This window comes from Felis catus, chromosome B3 (genome assembly GCF_018350175.1).
Source record: "Felis catus isolate Fca126 chromosome B3, F.catus_Fca126_mat1.0, whole genome shotgun sequence".
In the NCBI taxonomy this organism is placed as follows: Eukaryota; Metazoa; Chordata; class Mammalia; order Carnivora; family Felidae; genus Felis; species Felis catus.
Window position 1 is genome coordinate 36,087,880 of NC_058373.1, and position 19,708 is coordinate 36,107,587.

The 19,708-nt window shown below is 55.0% G+C and overlaps 1 protein-coding gene across 13 annotated transcripts in view; it reads right to left on the bottom strand.

The window, feature by feature from the left end:
• Window positions 1–19,708, bottom strand: part of PAQR5 (progestin and adipoQ receptor family member 5) — a 74,462-nt gene that overhangs the window by 12,000 nt on the left and 42,754 nt on the right. For 10 of the 13 annotated variants that reach the window (XM_045059104.1, XM_045059108.1, XM_045059107.1 and 7 more), the window contains 3 exons: window positions 11,538–11,665; window positions 9,134–9,339; window positions 4,432–4,558 (listed from right to left, as the gene is read on the bottom strand). In XM_045059104.1, the coding sequence (XP_044915039.1) occupies window positions 4,432–4,558; window positions 9,134–9,339; window positions 11,538–11,665 (461 nt within the window). Of the gene's footprint in view, window positions 1–4,431; window positions 4,559–9,133; window positions 9,340–11,465; window positions 11,666–11,972; window positions 12,171–19,708 lie in introns of those variants that run through there. The other 3 variants (XM_045059106.1, XM_045059111.1, XM_045059110.1) reach the window with 3 other exon arrangements.

Sequence of the window (19,708 nt, forward strand, 5' to 3'; positions counted from 1 at the left end):
TGCCTAGAACCAGGTTGGCAGGCAACACTGGATTTTTTTGGCAGAAGCCTTTATCAGGAGAGGGTCGATAGGATACCAGTCTGTTCTAAAACCTGATACATCTTGTTGCAACAAAGCCAGCAGGATTTGCAAGCAAGTTCTGGAACGGGTGCTTGAAACGGGTGGGCTTTTGGAAACGTTCTATCGCAGAGGTCGTGTACGTGTATGTGTGTGCGTTGTGGTTACAGCTGTTCTGTTGTGGGAGTGACATCACAGGAATGCGGACGTTTCCGCATGCTGGCCCCTGGCCCCGGTAGCACTGTCATCTGGCTGAGCCCTCCGACCTCCAGAGGTGTCTGAGAACCACTCACTGCTGAGCCTCCTGCCTCCAGCTCTGACCTCCAAACCCTCCCCTGGGCCTTCTCTGTGCCGCTCTTGGCTGCCACAGTACCAAAGCCACAGGATGGCCCTCACGGTGCAGCTCACTTTCCGGCCGGGATGAAAAGTCACCCCTCTCCCTCACAGCACTGCCCATAGGGCATTCCACTGAGCCAGTATCTGTCCAAAAAGCCAACTGCTGGGGGCCTTGGATGCGTGGATAAAAAGCACCTACAGGGACTTGTAACATACAGCAAACTCTGTGGGACCAACGTGCCTTAAGGGAGTGAGGACACCTTTCTGGGCTTCTGGATGGTCAGCAGGATGAGCAAGCGAGGTCTCCGTCACCCCACTTTGCTCCAAGAGCCACATAGAGATCACGCATTCTCCCATCTGCTTTCTCAAATGCTACCGAGGAAGAAAGCAGTTTTCTGGAATATTCATTTGAGCAAGAGGCCATGATCATAGGGACCAGAAACCCAGTCAGGGGAGCCCCCGGTTCTCTACGTGGAGATTTACCTTAAAGACATGCACTGTAATGGAATGAATGCCACTTAGACATTAGAATGGATGCCACCGGAGACATTACTCCGGTAAGCACGGAAATAACTAAAAACTACTCGCGAGGTTCACGGTCTACTTCCTGCCCAGGGAAGACGACGGTGGTTCTCTGCCACTCCTGGCCACGCCGTGGACTGATGGCGCAGGAGGCCAAGGTCGGGTGGGCTTGGGGGAGGGGGAAGGCAAGGAGAGAAATCTTGGAAAAGACCCCGAAGCTCCGGCACTGTAGAACACATCCAAACCAGAGAGGACCCAGAAACATCCTCTCTGATGCCCTTGCTTGTCTGGACCCTGGAGCCAGGGGCCACACGGCAAGTCTGTGAAATCGGGGCCTCCGGGGGGCTCTGGCCCTCCTCTCCACCTGCTTCTCCTGAAGTTAATAGGGGCTGAGTCACCCCTCACCCTCCCCCCCCCCCCACCCCGGGCACAAGTCCTCTTTCTTGCTCCTCAGACACTGAAGACCAAGAAGGAAATGAAAACATGAAAGGAAAGAGGACCAGGTGAGAAGGGAGCCCAAAGGGCCCTCAGATGGGGCATCCCACCCTGTCTGTGGGCCCCCTTCTCTGTTTCTCTTCCAGCACCACCTTCCTCCCATCCCCACGGCAGCAGCTGCTACCACACGAGGAAGCCCCTCAGCTCCAAAGTGGAGTCCATGGAACTGGCCTCCTACAAAGATCACTGTCCTTCACGAGCACAGGGCCAGTCCTCAGAAGGACACGTGAGGCCCCTCAGATCCTGGCAGCTGCTGAGACCCTCCCCAGCCACTCTCCTCCTTCCAGCTGGGCAGGCAACTTCCGGCGACTCCTTGCTGCCTCCCAGTACTATCCTCTCTGGCCCCCTCACCCTATCCAGGCCGTGCACTCTGTCCAAGAGGCCCATCCCCCATCTCCAGCTAATAGTCCTAGTACCATTTTGCAGAACTCTGTGTATCCAAGCAGGTGTCATCTTATACTCTCATTGTTTGTGTTGCCTTCTGTAATGCTATACTCTAAATTCCATTTCCTCTGGCCGTTAGAGGAGATGATGAGTCCGCCTGGCCTTGGCGGGGGTCTGCAGTCTGCTTCAACCACTGCACTGGGTGCTCTCTGAGCGTAAGGACTGTGCCTTTCTCCTCCTGGTATTCCCAGATCTTAACATGATGCCTGGAGTAGGGCAAGCATTTAAGGAATGTTGGGTGGTTGGTTGGTTGGCCGGCTGGCTGGCTGGATGAATGGGTGAATGGATGGATGGATAGATGCATGGACGGATGGACAAGTAGGGGGTAGATGGGTAGCGGATGGATGGGTGAATGGATGGATAGATGCATGGATGGATGGACAAGTAGGGGGTAGATGGGTAGTGGATGGATGGGTGAATGGATGGATAGATGCATGGACGGATGGACAAGTAGGGGGTAGGATGGGTAGCGGATGGATGGTTGAGTGAGTGGATGGGTGGATGGATGGATGGATGGATGGTTGGATGGGTGAATGGGTGGGCAGATGGATGGGTAGGTGGTGGTTGGGTAGGGGAAATGGTGGATAGGAAGGTGGATGGATGGATGCCTGGATGGATGAATGGATAGATGGAATAGCGACAGATGTGCCCCAGAAGTAAACAGAGATAATCCATTTCATTGACAAGGGAGAAGCCTCCAAGCACAAGCATCAAGAGATTCCTAGCCAGCCTGCCCTGCCAAATGAGTTTGTCCAAAGGTAACAGGTATGCCACATCCAGAAGACCCATTTATTATACACAACCCGGGTAGACCCCTGGTTAGAAGGAAACAATCTACCCTGGTGGCTTATAGGCGATTCAGAAAGCTTAAAAAAAGCGGGGGGGGGAGGTGGGGGAGCAAATGTTTCGAGAATTTGCACTGGGAGTTCCTAGGAAAGCGGTCCTGGATCATGAACTCTGGGACAATTTGTTTGACACTCATGGAAACTTCCTTGCACCCTCGGCCCACAGTGCTCACCTCCCTCCAATCCTAACTACACAGCCCAGCAGGAGCTAACCAGACAGGGCTGTGACTCATCCAAGGACCAGAGCTAGGTGTGTGTGTGTGTGTGCATCCCCGGCCCCGTGCCTCGAGGTCTTGCTTCACGTCTCGTGGGCGGTGACTGGCATCCTTGTTACTTTTCTGTGAGTGTTAAGCCTTGTCTCACCCGAGGCAGGGACCCACCCACTCCTCTCTGTCACCCATGCAACCCTCACAGCGCCAGTCTGGCACAGAGGCTGCACTCCAGAAAGAGGCTTCTGCGTCCCTGACAACGGAGTCCTCGAGGAAGTGGGGAGGAGGCGAGGATAAGCCCGTGACATCGGATTTGGTTTCTTACCCCCATGGGCAGACCCGATCACCTCACAGCTTTAGGAGGCTTCTGCACTTCCAGGAGGGAAGAGACTTTATCCCCCACTCCCACCTCCAGGCCTCTGTCATGGGATGAGCAGCCCTAATGTTGAGACGGAGCCTAGAAATGAGACTCCCTCTGACTCAAAGCAACTCCACGCTTCCCACCCGTCTCAGGACAGGCAAGTAGAAGGCAGGTTGGGGCAAGTGGGTCTGCATGCTCTTTAAGAATCTATCCTTCCATTTTTACAGAAAACCAGCCTGTCAAGTTTGGGGAAACGGGCCTACCTTCTGTCCCACGAAACCCCAGTGTCACCCAAGGAAAGGTGTAGCCACAACCATCGCAGAGAAGCGCCCCTCCCTCCGCCCCCGTCCCTCTCCTCCTGGGGAGGGGCGAGTGGATGGCTACAATTCTCTGAGCTGGTCCAATGGGGAGACCCCAACCGGCGCCCCGGAATCGAGACCGGGGGACGGAAGATGGGGTGCAACCTGCCAGCCTCCCACGAGAGCCCCCACCGCCCCCCCACCCAGCACCCTGGCGGCATCCAGACAGGGCTAACACCCCAACACCGCCATCTGAGAGGTGTCCCAAATAATTTAAGCAAGAGGAAATTGAGGCGGTTCCTTTTCACAAAGGGCTGCATAAACCAGAGCTTTTAGCCACAAAACAGTGTCTCTTGCATTCACACTCCAGTGAGCTTTCTTGAGTGAAAGGGAGAAACTAGAGAGAATCTGAGCCAGTGATCTGGGTGTGGCTCACAGCCATAGGGTTTCTCCAGGGACGCCGGGGACACTTGGGTGCCATCTGACAGCTTGACAGCTGGCACATATGTCTAGAGACGGGCCCGCTCAGTCACTGTTCGCAGACGGCCCACTGATGGGGCACCGCCTCTGGGCCAGCTGTTCCCACCACATTGCCTGTAACCCTTACCTCCATCTCACAACGAGAGTAGTTGGGTTGGCCCCATTTTACAGATGAGCAAACTGAGGCTCAAGGAGGATACGCAGCCTGCCCCGCAATAGGGCCGGCATGAAGCCAAGTGTGGAGTCCCCTTGAACACCCAGGCTTCGTGCCCATGAAGCGGGTCCTGCCAGCCGCGGGACGTCCGTGTGAACCCGAGCCCCCAGGCTTCCGAGAGCCCTTCCACTGAGCCTCCCCCGCCCTCTGAGGTGCAGCGGCCGGGTACCTGGAGTAGCAGGAGAGGCCGGTGCTGATGATGGTGTTCAGCACGGCCAGGGGCACGTAGTAGTCATGGAAGGTGGTGTTCACCATCACGTTGGGGATCGAATAGGCAGAGTAAGCGATGGCTGAGCCTGGGGAAGAAAAACCAGCTTTGGGCGGGAAGCCAGGACGCAGCACAGTCTGGACTCCTCGGGAAGACCAACCCCAGCATCTGGCTGAGCCCTCATTATCCCCAGGGACCATGAGCGTCCTGCCGCCATACGTTGCCTGTGCCACTGCCCCTCCCAGAACGTCCTCCCTCTCCTCCCTGCCTACCCCAATCCTACCCTGAGCCCAGCCTGGCCCCCCCGGAGCTTTACACACGTTGACTCGCAGAAGGCTTACAAACACCCTGTGACATAAATCCTGCACTCATCCTCACGTACAGATGGTGAGACGGAGGCACAGAGAGGTCTAGCAACCCACGTGGGGGGCACCCAGCTAGAAAGCGGCAAAGCCAAGCTTCAGCCTGAGGCAGCTCAGTGAAAGCCCCCACTGTTAACCACATGCGGTGGCCCACGAGGACCCCTCCACGTGCTCAGATTCGCTCTGAGTGTGCACATCTCACCTGCCAATGACGCGGGGTGCCCCCGTGGGAAGGTGGATGTGGCAGGGAGGGAGGGCCCTTGCCGAGGCGAGGCATATCGCGCCAGGGCGCTGGGGGACTGGCCAGCTCACGGGCGGGTTATGAGAGGCTGGGCTTGGTGTTCCGTTGCCTTAGGTCTGGGAGTCTGTGACAGAGGGGTTACCAAGGGCCCTTGAGAGACCTGTCTGCTGCAGCTTTTGCTTGAAAGAACAGGGGAGATCGCTGTCCTTTTCAAAGGGGCCAGGTATATCCATGGGCCTGGCCCAGAAGCCCTCTCCAGACACCCTTACCAGGTCTCCTCTGGGAGGGGAGAAGACAGTCCTGGACCTGTCAGCCCAGGGCCTCAGGGGTCAGCGCTAAGCTCACCTGTTATTCCAAAGATCTAGAGAACGGTGAAATCCCGGCTCAAGGCTGAAGCAGGCCTGGCCCACACAGGTTCACCTCTGCCTCTGACCCCATTTAACAGATGGGAGTCTGATAAAGCCAAGGCGTGTTCCCACTCGGGGAAAAGAGCCGAGATGGGATTTCAGCTGGGAACCGACTCCCGGGGCACAACCTCTTCCTCGGCCTGATACACCCGGGGGCTCCATCTGGACCAGGATGCACTTGCTCGGCGGGGGGCCAAGGTGCATGCAAGCTCCGTGGGTGGGACAAGAGCAGGGGAACCTCAGACCCTGCCCCCAACCGCGGGGGGGGGGGGGAAACGAAATGACTTCCAATAAGAAATACACGTTTGGTCTCCTCCACTGTTCCTGGCACAGAGCTCCTAAAACCCCTGGAATTTCCTAAGCGAGGACCGCCACAAAGGTGTCTCTCGTTCTGTTAATGAGATGACTTTGGAAAACCCCTTCAGGACGGGGCCTGGATTTCTGGAGACCAACCCTGTCGCCAGAGGGTTGGAAGCCTCAGGCCCGCACCCCCGACGCCCAGGAGGGGAGAGGGGCTGGAGGTGAAATCAACGGTAACTAATGAAGTCTCCATAAAAACCCAAAGGGAGAGGTTCGGCGAGCTTCCGGGTGGGTGAACACGTGGAGATTCAGGGAGAGGGGCGTGCTCGGTGGACGTAGAAGCTCCAGGCCCCTCCCCAGGCCCTACCCTGGGCGTCTCTTCTATGCGGCCGTCCCTGAGTTATAGTCTTTTATAACAGACCGGTAATCCAGTGCGTAAAGTGTTTCTCTGAGTGCTGGTGAGCCGGGGTCACTGAAGCCTTGGGTCTATAGCCAGTCTGTCAAAGGCACAGGTAACAACCTGGGCTTGAGACAGGTGTCTGAAGGGGGCGGGGGGAGGGGGTGGTCAGTCTTATGGGACTGAGCCCTTAACCTGTGGGAACGGTATCAGAAATGAGTTGAACTATAGGACGCCCAGCTGGCATCCGAGGATTGCTTGGTGCCGTGGGGACCCGCACCCCTCCACGCATACACACATTGTAAATGGTGCTCAGACCCCTTTAGGGGGCTTTCCAGGGAGCAGGAGTAGAGGCAGCTTTGGATTCCAGGGTAAGGAAAGGAAACATCCTCTTTGGGGCAATAGGGAGCCACGGAAGGTTTCCGAGCGAGGGATTGAGATGGCCAAAACCTAGTGAAAGTGCACAGGATGACCTAGAGGGAGGAACAGCTGGAAACCAGGGAGGAAGTGGGAGCAAATGCCATCCGGGGGGGTGGGTACTGAGGGTTTCCACACGGGCAGGAGAGGCGGCTGCAGACAAAGGGGCGGGGAGGCCGAGGTGGAATCCGTAGGCTCTCTCCACGGACTAGACCTCCCTTCCGTGTTCCCTGAACGGCTCCCACATCAGGCACTGGGCCACAGGCTGCAAAGCCAAGTGCGAAGGAACAATGTCCCGTCCTCAGGGAGCCATTCTGAGCAAGGAGCAGCAATGAAGACATCACTGACCAGGCTGGGGCCCAGAGCCACATGGAGGGGCTCCCGGTCCGGGGGCTTGGAGGGGGCCGTGGGTAGGGGCCGCTGAGGCTGCCGGGGCCGAGCCTCGAAGGCCCTGCAGGGAGGGAAAGAGGAAGTTCTCTGGTAAGGTCCTGTGTGGGGGCACCAGACGCCCAGGAACTCTTACAAAGACAGAAAGCCAGTGACGGGAAGGGAGACAGTTCAGGGGGTGCGGCTTGGGTTCTAACCCTGGCTCTGCCATTTGCAAGCTGTGCGACCTGAGTAACTCACTTCACGGCGCCTCATTATTCTTACCTACAGGGTGGGGACAGCGATGGCCCCCATCCCCGGGGACCGACGTCAGGGTTAAGGACGTAATGGTGGTAATGGCTACCCTCCGATGCTCGCTCAGTGCCAGGCACTGTGCGGGGTGCTCCCCTTGGCCAAACTCGTTTCACCTTCATCCCACCCTATGAGGGAGATATGATGCCCATTTTGTGGCCCAGAGGACTGAGGCTTAGTGAGGTTCAGAAACGTGCCCGCGAGCATATAATGATTAAGGGGCGGGGGCGGCCGGGCCACAGGCTCGGCCTTGTGCTGCCCCCCTCGTGATGTGTGTCAGGGGCTCAGCACGCAGCCTGCTGGGTCGTGATTTCTCCAAAATGCCTGCTCTTATCATGAGTCTGGGGCGGGTGATCAAGGGCTCCGGAAGCCTCTCGACTAGAGTGTGAACTTCCTCCGAGGTCACTGGGAATCCTGAAAGGTCTTAAGTGGGCGGGGTGCCATATTGGAAGGTGTTAGAGAAGGCTCCCAGGAAGGAAGCTGGCTGGAGTGGGGGAGAAGCAGGAAGTGGAGGGGAGGCTGTTGTCATGGTGCAGGGGGAGAGGCAGGCAGGGGGGTCCGAGTGAAGCCCACGCCGGGGAGCAATTTGAAGAACGTGGGGTAGAGACTCACTGAACGGCGTGGACAGGATGGTGGAGATGCACGGGCAGGGGCCTGAGAGGGAGGGGACTCGAGGGCTGCGTACAGATTCGGAGTCACTGCAGGAGGGGAGCAGGTGTGCCCAGGGGGTGTTGGGGGGGGGGGGATGAGGACAGTCGCGGGCGCGGGGCCGGACGCGGTGTGGACCTCAGGTGGGCGGTAAACCAGAGATGGCTTTGGGAGTGTCCGGTCCAGAGGTGTCGGGGGATGGCGTGGGCACGAGGGAGATCACCCTAAAGCGGGACCCCGCAGCCGCAGAGGCCCAAGGACTGATGGGGAGCTTGCCCGCTGACGGCAGAGCAGAGGAGGGGAGCCAGCAAAGGAGGGTGAGAACATGGAGAGGCCGAAGGAGAACCAGGGAGTGATGGGATGGGGGCCAGAGAAAGGGGAATGGTTTGGGGCACACGGCGGGCCCCCCCCCCATCAGAGGCTGGGAGAGCTCTTGGAAGAGCGGCCCATGAGGCCGCGGGGACCCGGCAGCCGGGAGGAGGCAGCGCCCTGGCCTAGGACAGCAGATTGCTAAACTTGCCCAGATCTCGCAGGCCGACTGGTAAAACACGGCCAGCTACACAAGTGTGCAATTAAACAAGCACGTCCGCAGAAGTAACGACTTCCAGGGGCACCTGGGTGGCGCAGTCGGTTAAGCGTCCGACTTCAGCCAGGTCACGATCTCGCGGTCCGTGAGTTCGAGCCCCGCGTCAGGCTCTGGGCTGATGGCTCGGAGCCTGGAGCCTGTTTCCGATTCTGTGTCTCCCTCTCTCTCTGCCCTTCCCCCGTTCATGCTCTGTCTCTCTTTGTCCCCCAAAAAATAAATAAATAAACGTTGAAAAAAAAAAAAAGAAGTAACGACTTCCAGTTAGTGCATCTACCGTCTCTGCACAGACGAACTTACTGCCTGATGGTGCCCGACCGTGTGTCTCTCCCTGCCCGCATTCAGGGACGTCTGGCTCCAAGTTAGCCGCGATGGGAGCCCTTTACACCGCCCGAGTGGCCAACACCACAGAGCAGGGCCCTTGTCCCCAGACGATCCGTCGTTAGCATTTGCCAGCACACCCTTGGCCCGGCTGCTTACCGGACACTCACCGGGAACCCGGATGGGGCCCTGGCGTCCCCGTGACTCTTCCGCAAGCCCTGGCAACGCCTTCCGGTGGCCCCAGCTCCCAGGGGAAGGGGCGAGGAGCTCGGCCCCGGGCAGGGGAGGAGAGCGCGGGCCCCCACGTACCCAGGCTGAAGAGGTTGACGGCACCGTAGTCCAGGAAGTAGCAGATGTGCCGGGCGTTCTTGGACATGGAGTTGAAGGTATGCGCACAGCTGGACGCAAGCGGGTACACGCAGCTGGTGCCCATGTACACAAACAGAGGCCAGGAGTAGCTGTCATTCCAGATGTCTGTCACGTACAAGGCGGTCACAAACCTCCACGTGAAGAAGCTGGAACACAGCGCGGCCCACTCGACCTCTGCGGCGGGGGGGGGGGAGGGGGGGGCTCCCCTCGCACCCCTCGCACCCCCCCCACCCCTCCCCGGACTCTCCGTTGCCCTCCATTGCCCTGGGACAACTGAACCCCGTGTGTTCTCACCTCGGTGAAACACCAGGCGTGACGGAGGGCGAGTGGGATCCTTTTGGGGTTGGAAGTGGGCAGGAGGGGCAAGAGGAGAGCATTTAGGTTCGTCTAGCCCGGTCTTCGCCCCGCCTTGGAACCACAGAATCTCTCTTACAGCATTTTGCCTGAGTCCTTCATTGAGCTGACACCTGTCTCCCCGGAATCTCTCCATTGGGTCAGCCCGGGTTCCCCCTCAACGGGACCTCGGGAGAACAGCCTATCCCATCCCCGAGGCAGTCTTCGCAACCCTCCCCCACCTCTTTGAACGTCACATTAAATAACCTCATGACACTCAGCCACTGCCCATAGGAGTGGTCGGCCTTGTCACCATCCCTGTGGTTTGTCCATGTCCCTTTGCAGGAAGGCTCTTCAAAGAGAAGCATCCTCCCGGGGTGGCGGGGGGGGGGGGGGTGCTTGAAAGTCTAGAAGATGCCAGGGCTTTTTTCTCCCTCCTCTCCATGCTATTCCCTCACTGCCACTGCAGCCCCCATCCTGAGTGGCCTGGTCCCATGCTGAGGCTCAGCTGAGCCTGGGTCTCTGGGCCCCACCTGTACACAGAGACGCGGCACAGCTCCGCCTCCCGTCCGCCTCACCCGCGACCCGGGCAAGGGGGGCCCTGCCTGCAGAGTTGCCCTCGGCCACAAACCACTCCTTCTAGAAAGCCGGCCCCTCTGCCCACTGGCCCTCCCACAGAGGGAGACTACAAAGCATCTTCTGGCTACCCTGGCCATCTTCCTCCTCCTGTCCCAGCAAACACAGGCCTTCAGCCATGTGCTGGTCTCAAAACCTGTCTTATCATCTCAAGATGACTCCCCGGCCCCACGTGCCCAGGGCGTCTCTCAAACCCTCCCCGCTCCGCGTCACTCAGTGGTGACCACCTCTCTCAGGGGCCTGGCAGTGGCAGGATGTCTTATGCAGAGGGGGGCCTCAGCCAGAGTGGCTCAGCTTTAGGACCGCCAGGAAGTCGCCCCACAGGGATCTGAGCACCGGAGCTTAAGACGCACAAACAAGGATGGTCAGGCCAGCGCCCCTGGCGGCACAAACTTTAAAACAGCCGAAATCACCCGTGGTCCCTCCACGCAGCCCGAGAGGTTTGTGGCCAGATGGGGATTGGAGGGAAGAAAGCCAGGGCAGAGCAGCAGCAGGAAAAGCCTGGGGGCTGGGGGTGCTCACATCACCAGCGGGGGGGGCGGGGCTCTGAGAGGACCCACAAGAAGCAGGTGACCCGGCACCTCCAGGGAGAACAGGGGCCGGGGGAAGAGACCACCGCCATCCCCAGCTGCAAATTCTAATTTATTAGCATTTAAAGTATTTTTTTAATGTTTTATTTATTTTGTTTTAATTTTTTTAACGTTTATTTCTTTTTGAGACAGGGAGAGACAGCATGAATGGGGGAGGGTCAGAGAGAGGGAGACACAGAATCCGAAACAGGCTCCAGGCTCCGAGCTGTCAGCACAGAGCCCGACGCGGGGCTCGAACTCACGGACCTCGAGCTCATGACCTGAGCCGAAGTCGGACGCTTAACCAACTGAGCCACCCGGGCGCCCCTAATGTTTTAAATGTTTATTTATTTTTTGAGAGAGAGATAGAGGGTGAGCGAGGGAGGGGCAGAGAGAGAGGGAGACACAGAATCCGAAGCGGGCTCCAGGCTCCAAGCTGTCAGCACAGAGCCTGACACGGGGCTTGAACTCACGGACCGCGAGATCATGACCCCAGCCGAAGTCGGCCGCTCAACCGACTGAGCCACCCGGGTGACCCTGGAGCTTGTGACATTTTAACCAGGCGCTGGAGCAGGGGAAGACTGGGGAGCCACCAGGAGCCCCCTGAATCCTACCAGAATCCGTGTGCTAAAGCTCGCCCAGATATAGGCCCCAGCAACTCCCAGCTCCACGCCCATGCGCCATGGGGGCATCCCCCAACATCCCAGCATGGAATCTCAGCCTTCCCAACCCACCCTGGGCTTTAACGAAGCCCCAGTCCCCGGGGCTCCCGAATGAGACGGCCGGTCAAGGGGGCTGGAAGGTACCAGAAGGGCAGCAAGTGAGTCCAGATGTTGAGGGTCTCATTGGTCATTTGGAAAAGGCTGAGGACGCAGGCCGTGGCGGAACTCTGCGGATGCCGGTAGCCAAAGAGGATGCCCTGCTCATGGAACACCTGCAGGGGGCGGAGAGAGAGGGGCACCACGGTGAGGTGAGAGGGCGGCGAGAAAGTCTCAGGAGGAGCAGCTTTGGTAGCACCTAGTGTCCTCTCGGGCTGCGCGCTTGAACCCTGAAGCCCGGACCCCTCGACCCCAAGTCCCTGAGCTGTCAAGCTGCTTCCCTCTCCCCGCTCCTCTCCTCCTTCCCGTAAGTTCTAAAATCCTTCCAGATTTCCAGAAGCCCACAGCGGCTGGAGGAGAGAAGTTAAGACCCGGACTCCCTTTGGGAGCCCAGCCCGTCTCTGCATTCCCAGGCGCACTTACTCTTGTCATCAATATTGGCTGGTTTTGCGCCCTCTGCCTGGGGCCTACAGCCCGGTCTTTGGGTGCCTTCCCGGTCGGAGGACGTATATGCTGTCTGCCCGAGCCGACATGCCCTGGATGTCAGGGGCTGCTGGGAAGATCTCTGCAGAAGATCCCCGCTCAGTGCCAGGATATATTCACCAAGGCGCTTCATAAAGGCCTTTTGATGATGAAGACGGTGATGGCATTAGCCTGGGATGCGGGCAGAGCAGAGGCTGCCACAGCTGGGCCTGCGCAAGCCCCCCCCCCCATGTGGCCCACCTGGCAAGTCTCTTGGTCACCACCCCCCAGGGGAGAGAGTTGGGCTGGTCAGCTCACATATGGGTGTCAACCCGCCCAGAAAGCTCCATTAGAGCCATTAAAAAGGGTAATTGTACGGGGCACCTGGGTGGCTCAGTCAGTTGAGCGTCCGACTTCGGCTCAGGTCATGATCTCACGGTTCGTGAGTTCGAGCCCCACATCAGGCTCCGTGCTCATAGCTTGGAGCCTGGAGCCTACTTCGGATTCTGTGTCTCCCTCTCTCTCTGCCCCTCCCCCGCTTGCGCTCGCGCACTCTCTCACTCCCCCTCAAAATTGAACACTAAAAAAAAAATTTTTTTTTTAAGTACAAAATAGGTAACATGTACTATATCTTGAGGTTCTGAGTCAAGTGGAGAAAGTCAGGGGTTATTAGGATAGAGAGTCAAACCTGGGCCCCATGACCTTGAGCCAGCCACGACTCTCAGGGCTTCAGCGTCCTCACCTATAAAACAGGGAGTGCATTCCCTTCCTAGTTCAGTTCTGGGTTGAACTGGTCAACCAGGGGGAGGGGGGCCCGTGAAGTTGGTTCATGGTCCAGTGGAAAAATACTATTTGAATTAGGTTTGGGTCTTAGCTGATTAAAGCGATTTGTTCCGGTTTCTGATTCACCGTTCAATTCTGCTGACGTCCCCGGTTTGCAGTGGACAGGCATCAGTCCCGGGCAGCAGAAATCCTGGCTCGCAGCTACCCACCCCCCTCCCCCCCAGGGCTGCTGACAAGGAGGCAGGTGGGCCCATGGACTTCAGCTCTGTACCCGTGAGAGGAGGGTGGCCGTGCCCGGTGGGCATACGACAGCCCTGCAGCGGAAACTGGGGGTCTATTGTCCGTCTCACATTACAGTCTTCCCTTAAAAAAATTTTTTTTTGGAGGGCACCTGGGTGGCTCAGTCGATTAAGTATCTGACTTTGGCTCAGGTCATGATCTCACAGTTCGTGAGTTCGAGCCCCGTGTCGGCCTCCGTGCGGACAGCTCGGATCCTGGAGCCTGTTTCGGATTCTGTTGTCTCCCTCTCTCTCTACCACTCCTCTGCTCCTGCTCTGTCTCGTCCTCTCAAATATAACATAAAACATAAAAAAAAATTTTTTTCAAGTTTTTTTTTTTTTTTTGAAGGCATTGGCCTCTTATGAAAATGTAAAAATTCCAGAAAGGAGCCATTGTTATTGATGATTCACTGCTTCACATGAATGAGTTTAGCAGATCTGTGCAGGAGGAGATCTCATGACAAGGGGCTCGCAGAGCGCTGGGCATGTGGGGGGCGGGGTGGTGGCACACAGGGCGGGGTTGGAGGACAGTCTGGACACAGGGCCCACAGGTGGGCAGTGGACGGACAGGAGGGGAGGGGGAGACCGCCTACATCTTGCCCTGGGTGATTCGGGACGTGACTACTGTTCTCTCTTTGGATCAGAAGACGCTGACATAGTCCAAAGCCAGAGGGAAACAGACGGGCTGGGAAATTCACACTGTGGACAACCGGACCACACTTAGGAATCTTGCCCCAGACCTGGCGCGGGTACTTTACCACCAACGCCAGGATTGGGCCTATATTTAAAGAATCTCCTCTGACCTGCTATCCTGACCCCAGGCATGGATGGGAAGCCCACTAACCATGCTGTAGAGGCAGGATTTATTTTTTTTTTTTTAATTGTTTTAAATGCTTATTCTTGAGAGAGAGACAGACACAGAGCGTGAGCGGGGGAGGGGCAGAGAGAGAGGGAGACACAGAATCCGAAGCGGGCTCCAGGCTCCGAGCTGTCAGCACAGAGCCCGACGCGGGGCCCGAACCCACGAACTGTGGGACCATGACCTGAACTGAAGTCAGATGCTTAATCCACTGAGCCATCCAGGCGCCCCTATAGGGGCAGGATTTAAAGCAGCCCCTCCAAAAAAAAAAAAAAAAGAATAAAGACTGGATAAAAGAAAGGGAGTCCCTCAGCCCTAGAACAGCGATGTTCTGACCTGCCCCTACCCTCCTCAACTTGAACCTCAGTTTATTAGGCCAAAATGCTAGACGCACTCTTGCCCCGAGGCCCTCTGAGCACGGAAAAGGAGGAGCATTCTCTCCATCTTCCTGCCCTGGCCTTAGCAAAGTGCTCTGCACAGAGTAGATCTTAAAAGAAGACACGCTACATAAATCTAAACAACCAATGGGACATTTGAAAACAATTTGGTATTCACACCCAGTCTAACCCCACAAGGCAAATTGCAATCATTGCCTTAGCGCTCCAGAGCTGGGTCTCATTTCCAAGCAGCCCTAGGTTAGCAGGTGCTGGCTAATTTGCACAGCGGGATTGATTTGTAGGAATCCACCCCGCATCCCTAGTTGTAGGCTAGGCAATTTCGTGTGAAATGAAATCAAATTGTGTGTGCAGCCTATTATTTAGAAGTGAGAGCCCCCAGGTACCCGGGGTGGAAGGACAAATCAGTGGGTTTTCCTCTTAGTGCCTGCCAAGGCTTGGCTTCCCGGAAAGACCCTGTGCACCTGCCAGTTGAGCCCGAAATTCCACTGTGACGCTTTTAAACCCTTGGTTTTTCTAGCTATTAAGCTGCAAATCACCTGGGGGAAAATAATCGAACATTCCGGCTAGCGGTAAACAAGGGTGGATTCTGACAGCCGGCCAAGAGGGTCAGGCGCTGTCGGTGTGGCAATCTACATTTCCCGTCCAAATCTCAGGGGGTCCTCATGACCTTGGGAGGGAGAGCCTTTCATTGTCCCCATTTCACAGAAAAGGAAACTAAGCCCCGGGGAGCTTAAGACATTTTCCCAAGCTCCCAGGAGTAGGGGGAGCAAATCTGAAAGCTGCATGCAGACCTCAGACTTCACTTCCTTGGCCTCTTACACCTTCATTGCTGCTGCTCAGAAGGGCTCTTGTAGGAGACGAAGCGCTCATCTAAAGATGAGCCTGTGTTGTGATTTGGACTGTCAGGTACTTCTCTGAGCCTGTTTCTTCTTCTTTGGGGTTATAGGCTAAATCGTGTCCCCCACAAAACTCACATGTGGAGGCCCTAACCCCCCAGTGACTCAGATGTGACCGTATTTGGAGACAGGATTTTTTTATTCTGAGAGAGAGACCGAGCGTGAGCAGGGGAGGGGCAGAGAGAGAGGGAGACACAGAATCCGCAGCAGGCTCCAGGCTCCGAGCTGTCAGCATGGAGCCCGACGCGGGGCTCGAACCCATGAGACCGTGAGATCATGGCCTGAGCCAAAACCAGGGGTCGGACACTCAACCGACTGAGCCACCCAGTCGCCCCCGGAGACAGGGATGATTCAAATGAGGCTATTAGGGTGGTCCTGGTCCAATCTGACTGGCGTCCCTCAGAAGAAGGGGAGACGGTAGGGGCGTGTGCAGAGGAACCACCACGTGAAGGGGCATCTGCAAACCAAGGAGAGAGGCCCCAAGAGAACCAGCCCCACCAGCACCTTGACCTTGGACTTCCAGCCTCCAGAACTGTGAACTTGTTTGTCCAGCCAGTCTGTGGCACTTTGCCATGGCAGCCCGAGCTGGCCAAGACCGGCAGGGACACTGGGTGACAGTGTCCCTAAGTCATTGCCCCTCAAACGCTCTTGTGCGGGTGTCGGCAGATCGCCTGGGGTTCTTACGGCGAATTCAGTGGGACTGGGGGAGAATGTGCACTTCTCGCAAGGTCCCAGGGCATGCCGCTGGTGACGCTGCTCCTGGTCACAGCCCGTCCCCCGCCTCCACATCCGACGGTCACCTCCCTGCCCAGAATCCAACTTATTGCAAAAGGGGGACAAGATACGCCTGAAGACATGGGCATTAAAAGCCAGAGCAGGAGAGAGAGACCAGTGAGGAGTTCAGTGAGGTGTTTGTGGGCGGAAGGCACGGAGATTATGTAGAAGGAAAAGGGAAGGCCACTAACTGATGCATCGGTTATAACCTGCCATTTAGTGAGCGCCTGCAGGACTGAGCTGGACGCTAAGCCACTGGCTCGTGCAGGACGGGCCGTGCTGAGTCCTGGCAAGAGACAGCACTTAGGATCTCAATTAAAATACCATAAAACCGCTTATACACAAGTCACATGCAATTACGAGAACCACAAATACGTTGAAGTGACAGCCAACCGTTGTTGGCATTAAGCGATTACAATTACAGGTGAATGTAATTTAGGACACTGGGGTCGCGTTTTTAAAAACAGAAGTGTCCAATGTTCAGTCCAGCCGAAGGATGCTTTTTGTAGATGCACCACAATATTCATAGACAATGAAGCCGGGGCGCCTGGGTGGCTCAGTTGGTTAAGCATCCGACTCTTGATTTTGGCTCAGGTCATGTTCTCATGGTCATGGGATCGAGCCCCGTGTTGGGCTCTGTGCTGACAGCATGGAGCCTGCTTGGGATTCTCTCTCTCTCTCTGCCCCCCTCCCTCTCTCTCTTTCTCTCTCTCTCTCAAAATAAATAAACATTATATATAAAAAAAAAAGAAAATGAAGCTAAATTTCTTTTGGCTGAACACAAAAGATGTATAAAAAGTCAACAAACTGGGGCGCCTGGGTGGCGCAGTCGGTTAAGCGTCCGACTTCAGCCAGGTCACGATCTCGCGGTCCGTGAGTTCGAGCCCTGCGTCAGGCTCTGGGCTGATGGCTCGGAGCCTGGAGCCTGTTTCCGATTCTGTGTCCCCCTCTCTCTCTGCCCCTCCCCCATTCATGCTCTGTCTCTCTCTGTCCCAAAAATAAATAAACGTTGAGAAAAAAAAAAAAGTCAACAAATTACCTATCACCATCTAGGACAGAGGCTCCCAAGGATATTAGTGATTTAACGGACAGGAACGTGAAAAAGGACACATACGATGTCTTAAAAAAATAAATATCGCTCAATTCAGGTTGGGCATACCGGGGTGAAAGGTCCCCTTGAATGGCCAGCACCATACACAGCACTGACCTACGGAAGAAGCAAGGAAGCTGAGACAATGGAACATTCCACTGGTTATACATTTGTTGTAAAAAGTCAGTCTTTGATTTAAGAACTAGGAAAACAATTTTCAATTTTAGGCACTGACTGAAAAACTTGCCATGGGCTTGGTGTGGTGACATGACTGAAAAGTCTACGGCAGGCAGAATAATGCACCCCCCCCCCCCGCCCCACCAAAGATGTCCACACCCTAATCCCAGAAACTGTGACTACGTAAGGTGACACGTGACATGGCAAAAGGAATATTAAGGTCACAGATGGGATTAAAGTTGCAAATCAGCTAGCCTTAAAATAGGGAGATTGTCTGGATTATCCAGGTGAGCCCCGTGTGATCACAGGGTCCTTAAAGGAAGGAAGGAGGAGGCAGCAGAAGAAAGGGAGATGTGGCCATGGAAGAATGGTCAGAGATGCTACCTGCCTGCTCTGAAGGTGCAGGAAGGGGCCAGGAGCCAAGGACACACGTGATCTCCAGAAGCTGGAAGAGGCAAGAAAACAGACTCTCCCCTAGAGCCTCTACCAACACCATGAGTTTAGCCTAGTGAGACCCATGTCAGACTTCTAACCTCCACAACTGTAAGACAATAAATTCATCCTCGTTTTGAAAGCCACCCAATCTGTGGTAATACGTTGTGGCAAGAGGAAACGAACGTAAAGTCAGAATTTGACCAAAACTCCAAAAGCAATCCTAGAGCTGGAAATAAATGGCAACCCACGGTCTCAGTTTCTTCCTAGGGGGACTGAGGACTTCCTTTGGAACAGTTCAAAGACGATGAGTGGCGCTCTCTGAATCTTCTCCAGCATGGGACATCTTGCGGAAACACTCATCAAAGGTGACCATAAACTACTCTGATTCACACAATGAGAATGCCAAATAAATGCCATTAAACTCCTAGATTTAATCTAGGCAAGATGCAAGGTGATGGAAAGAAATCGATGAAACAGAGGGTCCTCAAATACAGAGCAAGCCCCATCTTTGGGACGAAATGACATTAATGCGAGTCTGAGCTCTTCACAGGTATTCATTATGGGATGTTGTTAGCAAAAGCCTACAAAAATATTGGGGTTTGGGGCGCCTGGGTGGCTCAGTCGGTTAAGCATCTGACTCTTGATCTCAACTCAGTTCTTGATCTCAGGGTGGTGAGTTCAAGGCCCACATTGGGCTCTACACTGGGTGTGAGGCCTACTTAAAAAGACAAAAAAAATCAGGGTGCCTGGGTGGCTCAGTCAGTTAAGCGGCCGACTTCAGCTCAGGTCGTGATCTCGCAGTTTGTGGGTTCGAGCCCCGCATCGGGCTCTGTGCTGACAGCTTGGAGCCTGGAGCCTGCTTCTGTTTCTGTGTCTTCCTCTCTCTCTGGCCCTCCCCCGTTCGCGCTCTGTCTCTCTCTGCCTTTCAAAAATGAATAAATGTTAAAAAAATTAAAAAAGAAAATCAAGGTTTGGCTATTTCACTTCTTTTTTTTTTTTTTTAATTTTTTTCAACGTTTATTTATTTTGGGGACAGAGAGAGAGCATGAACAGGGGAGGGGCAGAGAGAGAGGGAGACACAGAATCAGAAACAGGCTCCAGGCTCCGAGCCGTCAGCCCAGAGCCCGACGCGGGGCTCGAACTCCCGGACCGCGAGATCGTGACCTGGGCTGAAGTCGGACGCTTAACCGACTGCGCCACCCAGGCGCCCCGGCTATTTCACTTCTAACAGGATTCAAAGTACATATTTATCATAGATACGGATAGGATTTTTCTAAGCCAAAGGAGCCACATGTGAAATATGTAACAAAAATGACATTTAAACACAACGAAACTCAGAAAAAGAAACAAAACGTCCGTGGACCATGAAAGAGAAGATTCGCATACAAATAAGCAGGAAATTAACTTCCATGCAGATTACTTTTCTGAACATTATACAGTATAATTTTGACTAAGCAAAATATTGCTATTTGAAGTTTTCTTTATGATAACTTTTTTCTTGAAAAAAAATCAAATTTAAGTGCTGTATGGGTCTATATATTGTTTTAAAAGAGAGTAAAGAGGGCCATATAAAAATGGTAGTGTATATTAAATTTAAATATTTAATAATTTTTCTTCTTAACTTTAATGATTATATGCAATTTCATTATGCTTGAACTTGATGTGTAGAATTTATAGTTCACTTCTGATTCTAAATAAGGCTTTAAGAATGCATACATATGCATATATATGCAATATATATATGTACATATATATTTTTCTTTCTTTTTTTTTTTTTAAGTAGGCTTCATACCCAGTGCAGAGCCCAACGCAGGACTTAAACCCATGACCCTTGGGGCGCCTGGGTGGCGCAGTCGGTTAAGCGTCCGACTTCAGCCAGGTCACGATCTCGCGGTCCGTGAGTTCGAGCCCCGCGTCGGGCTCTGGGCTGATGGCTCAGAGCCTGGAGCCTGTTTCCGATTCTGTGTCTCCCTCTCTCTCTGCCCCTCCCCCCCGTTCATGCTCTGT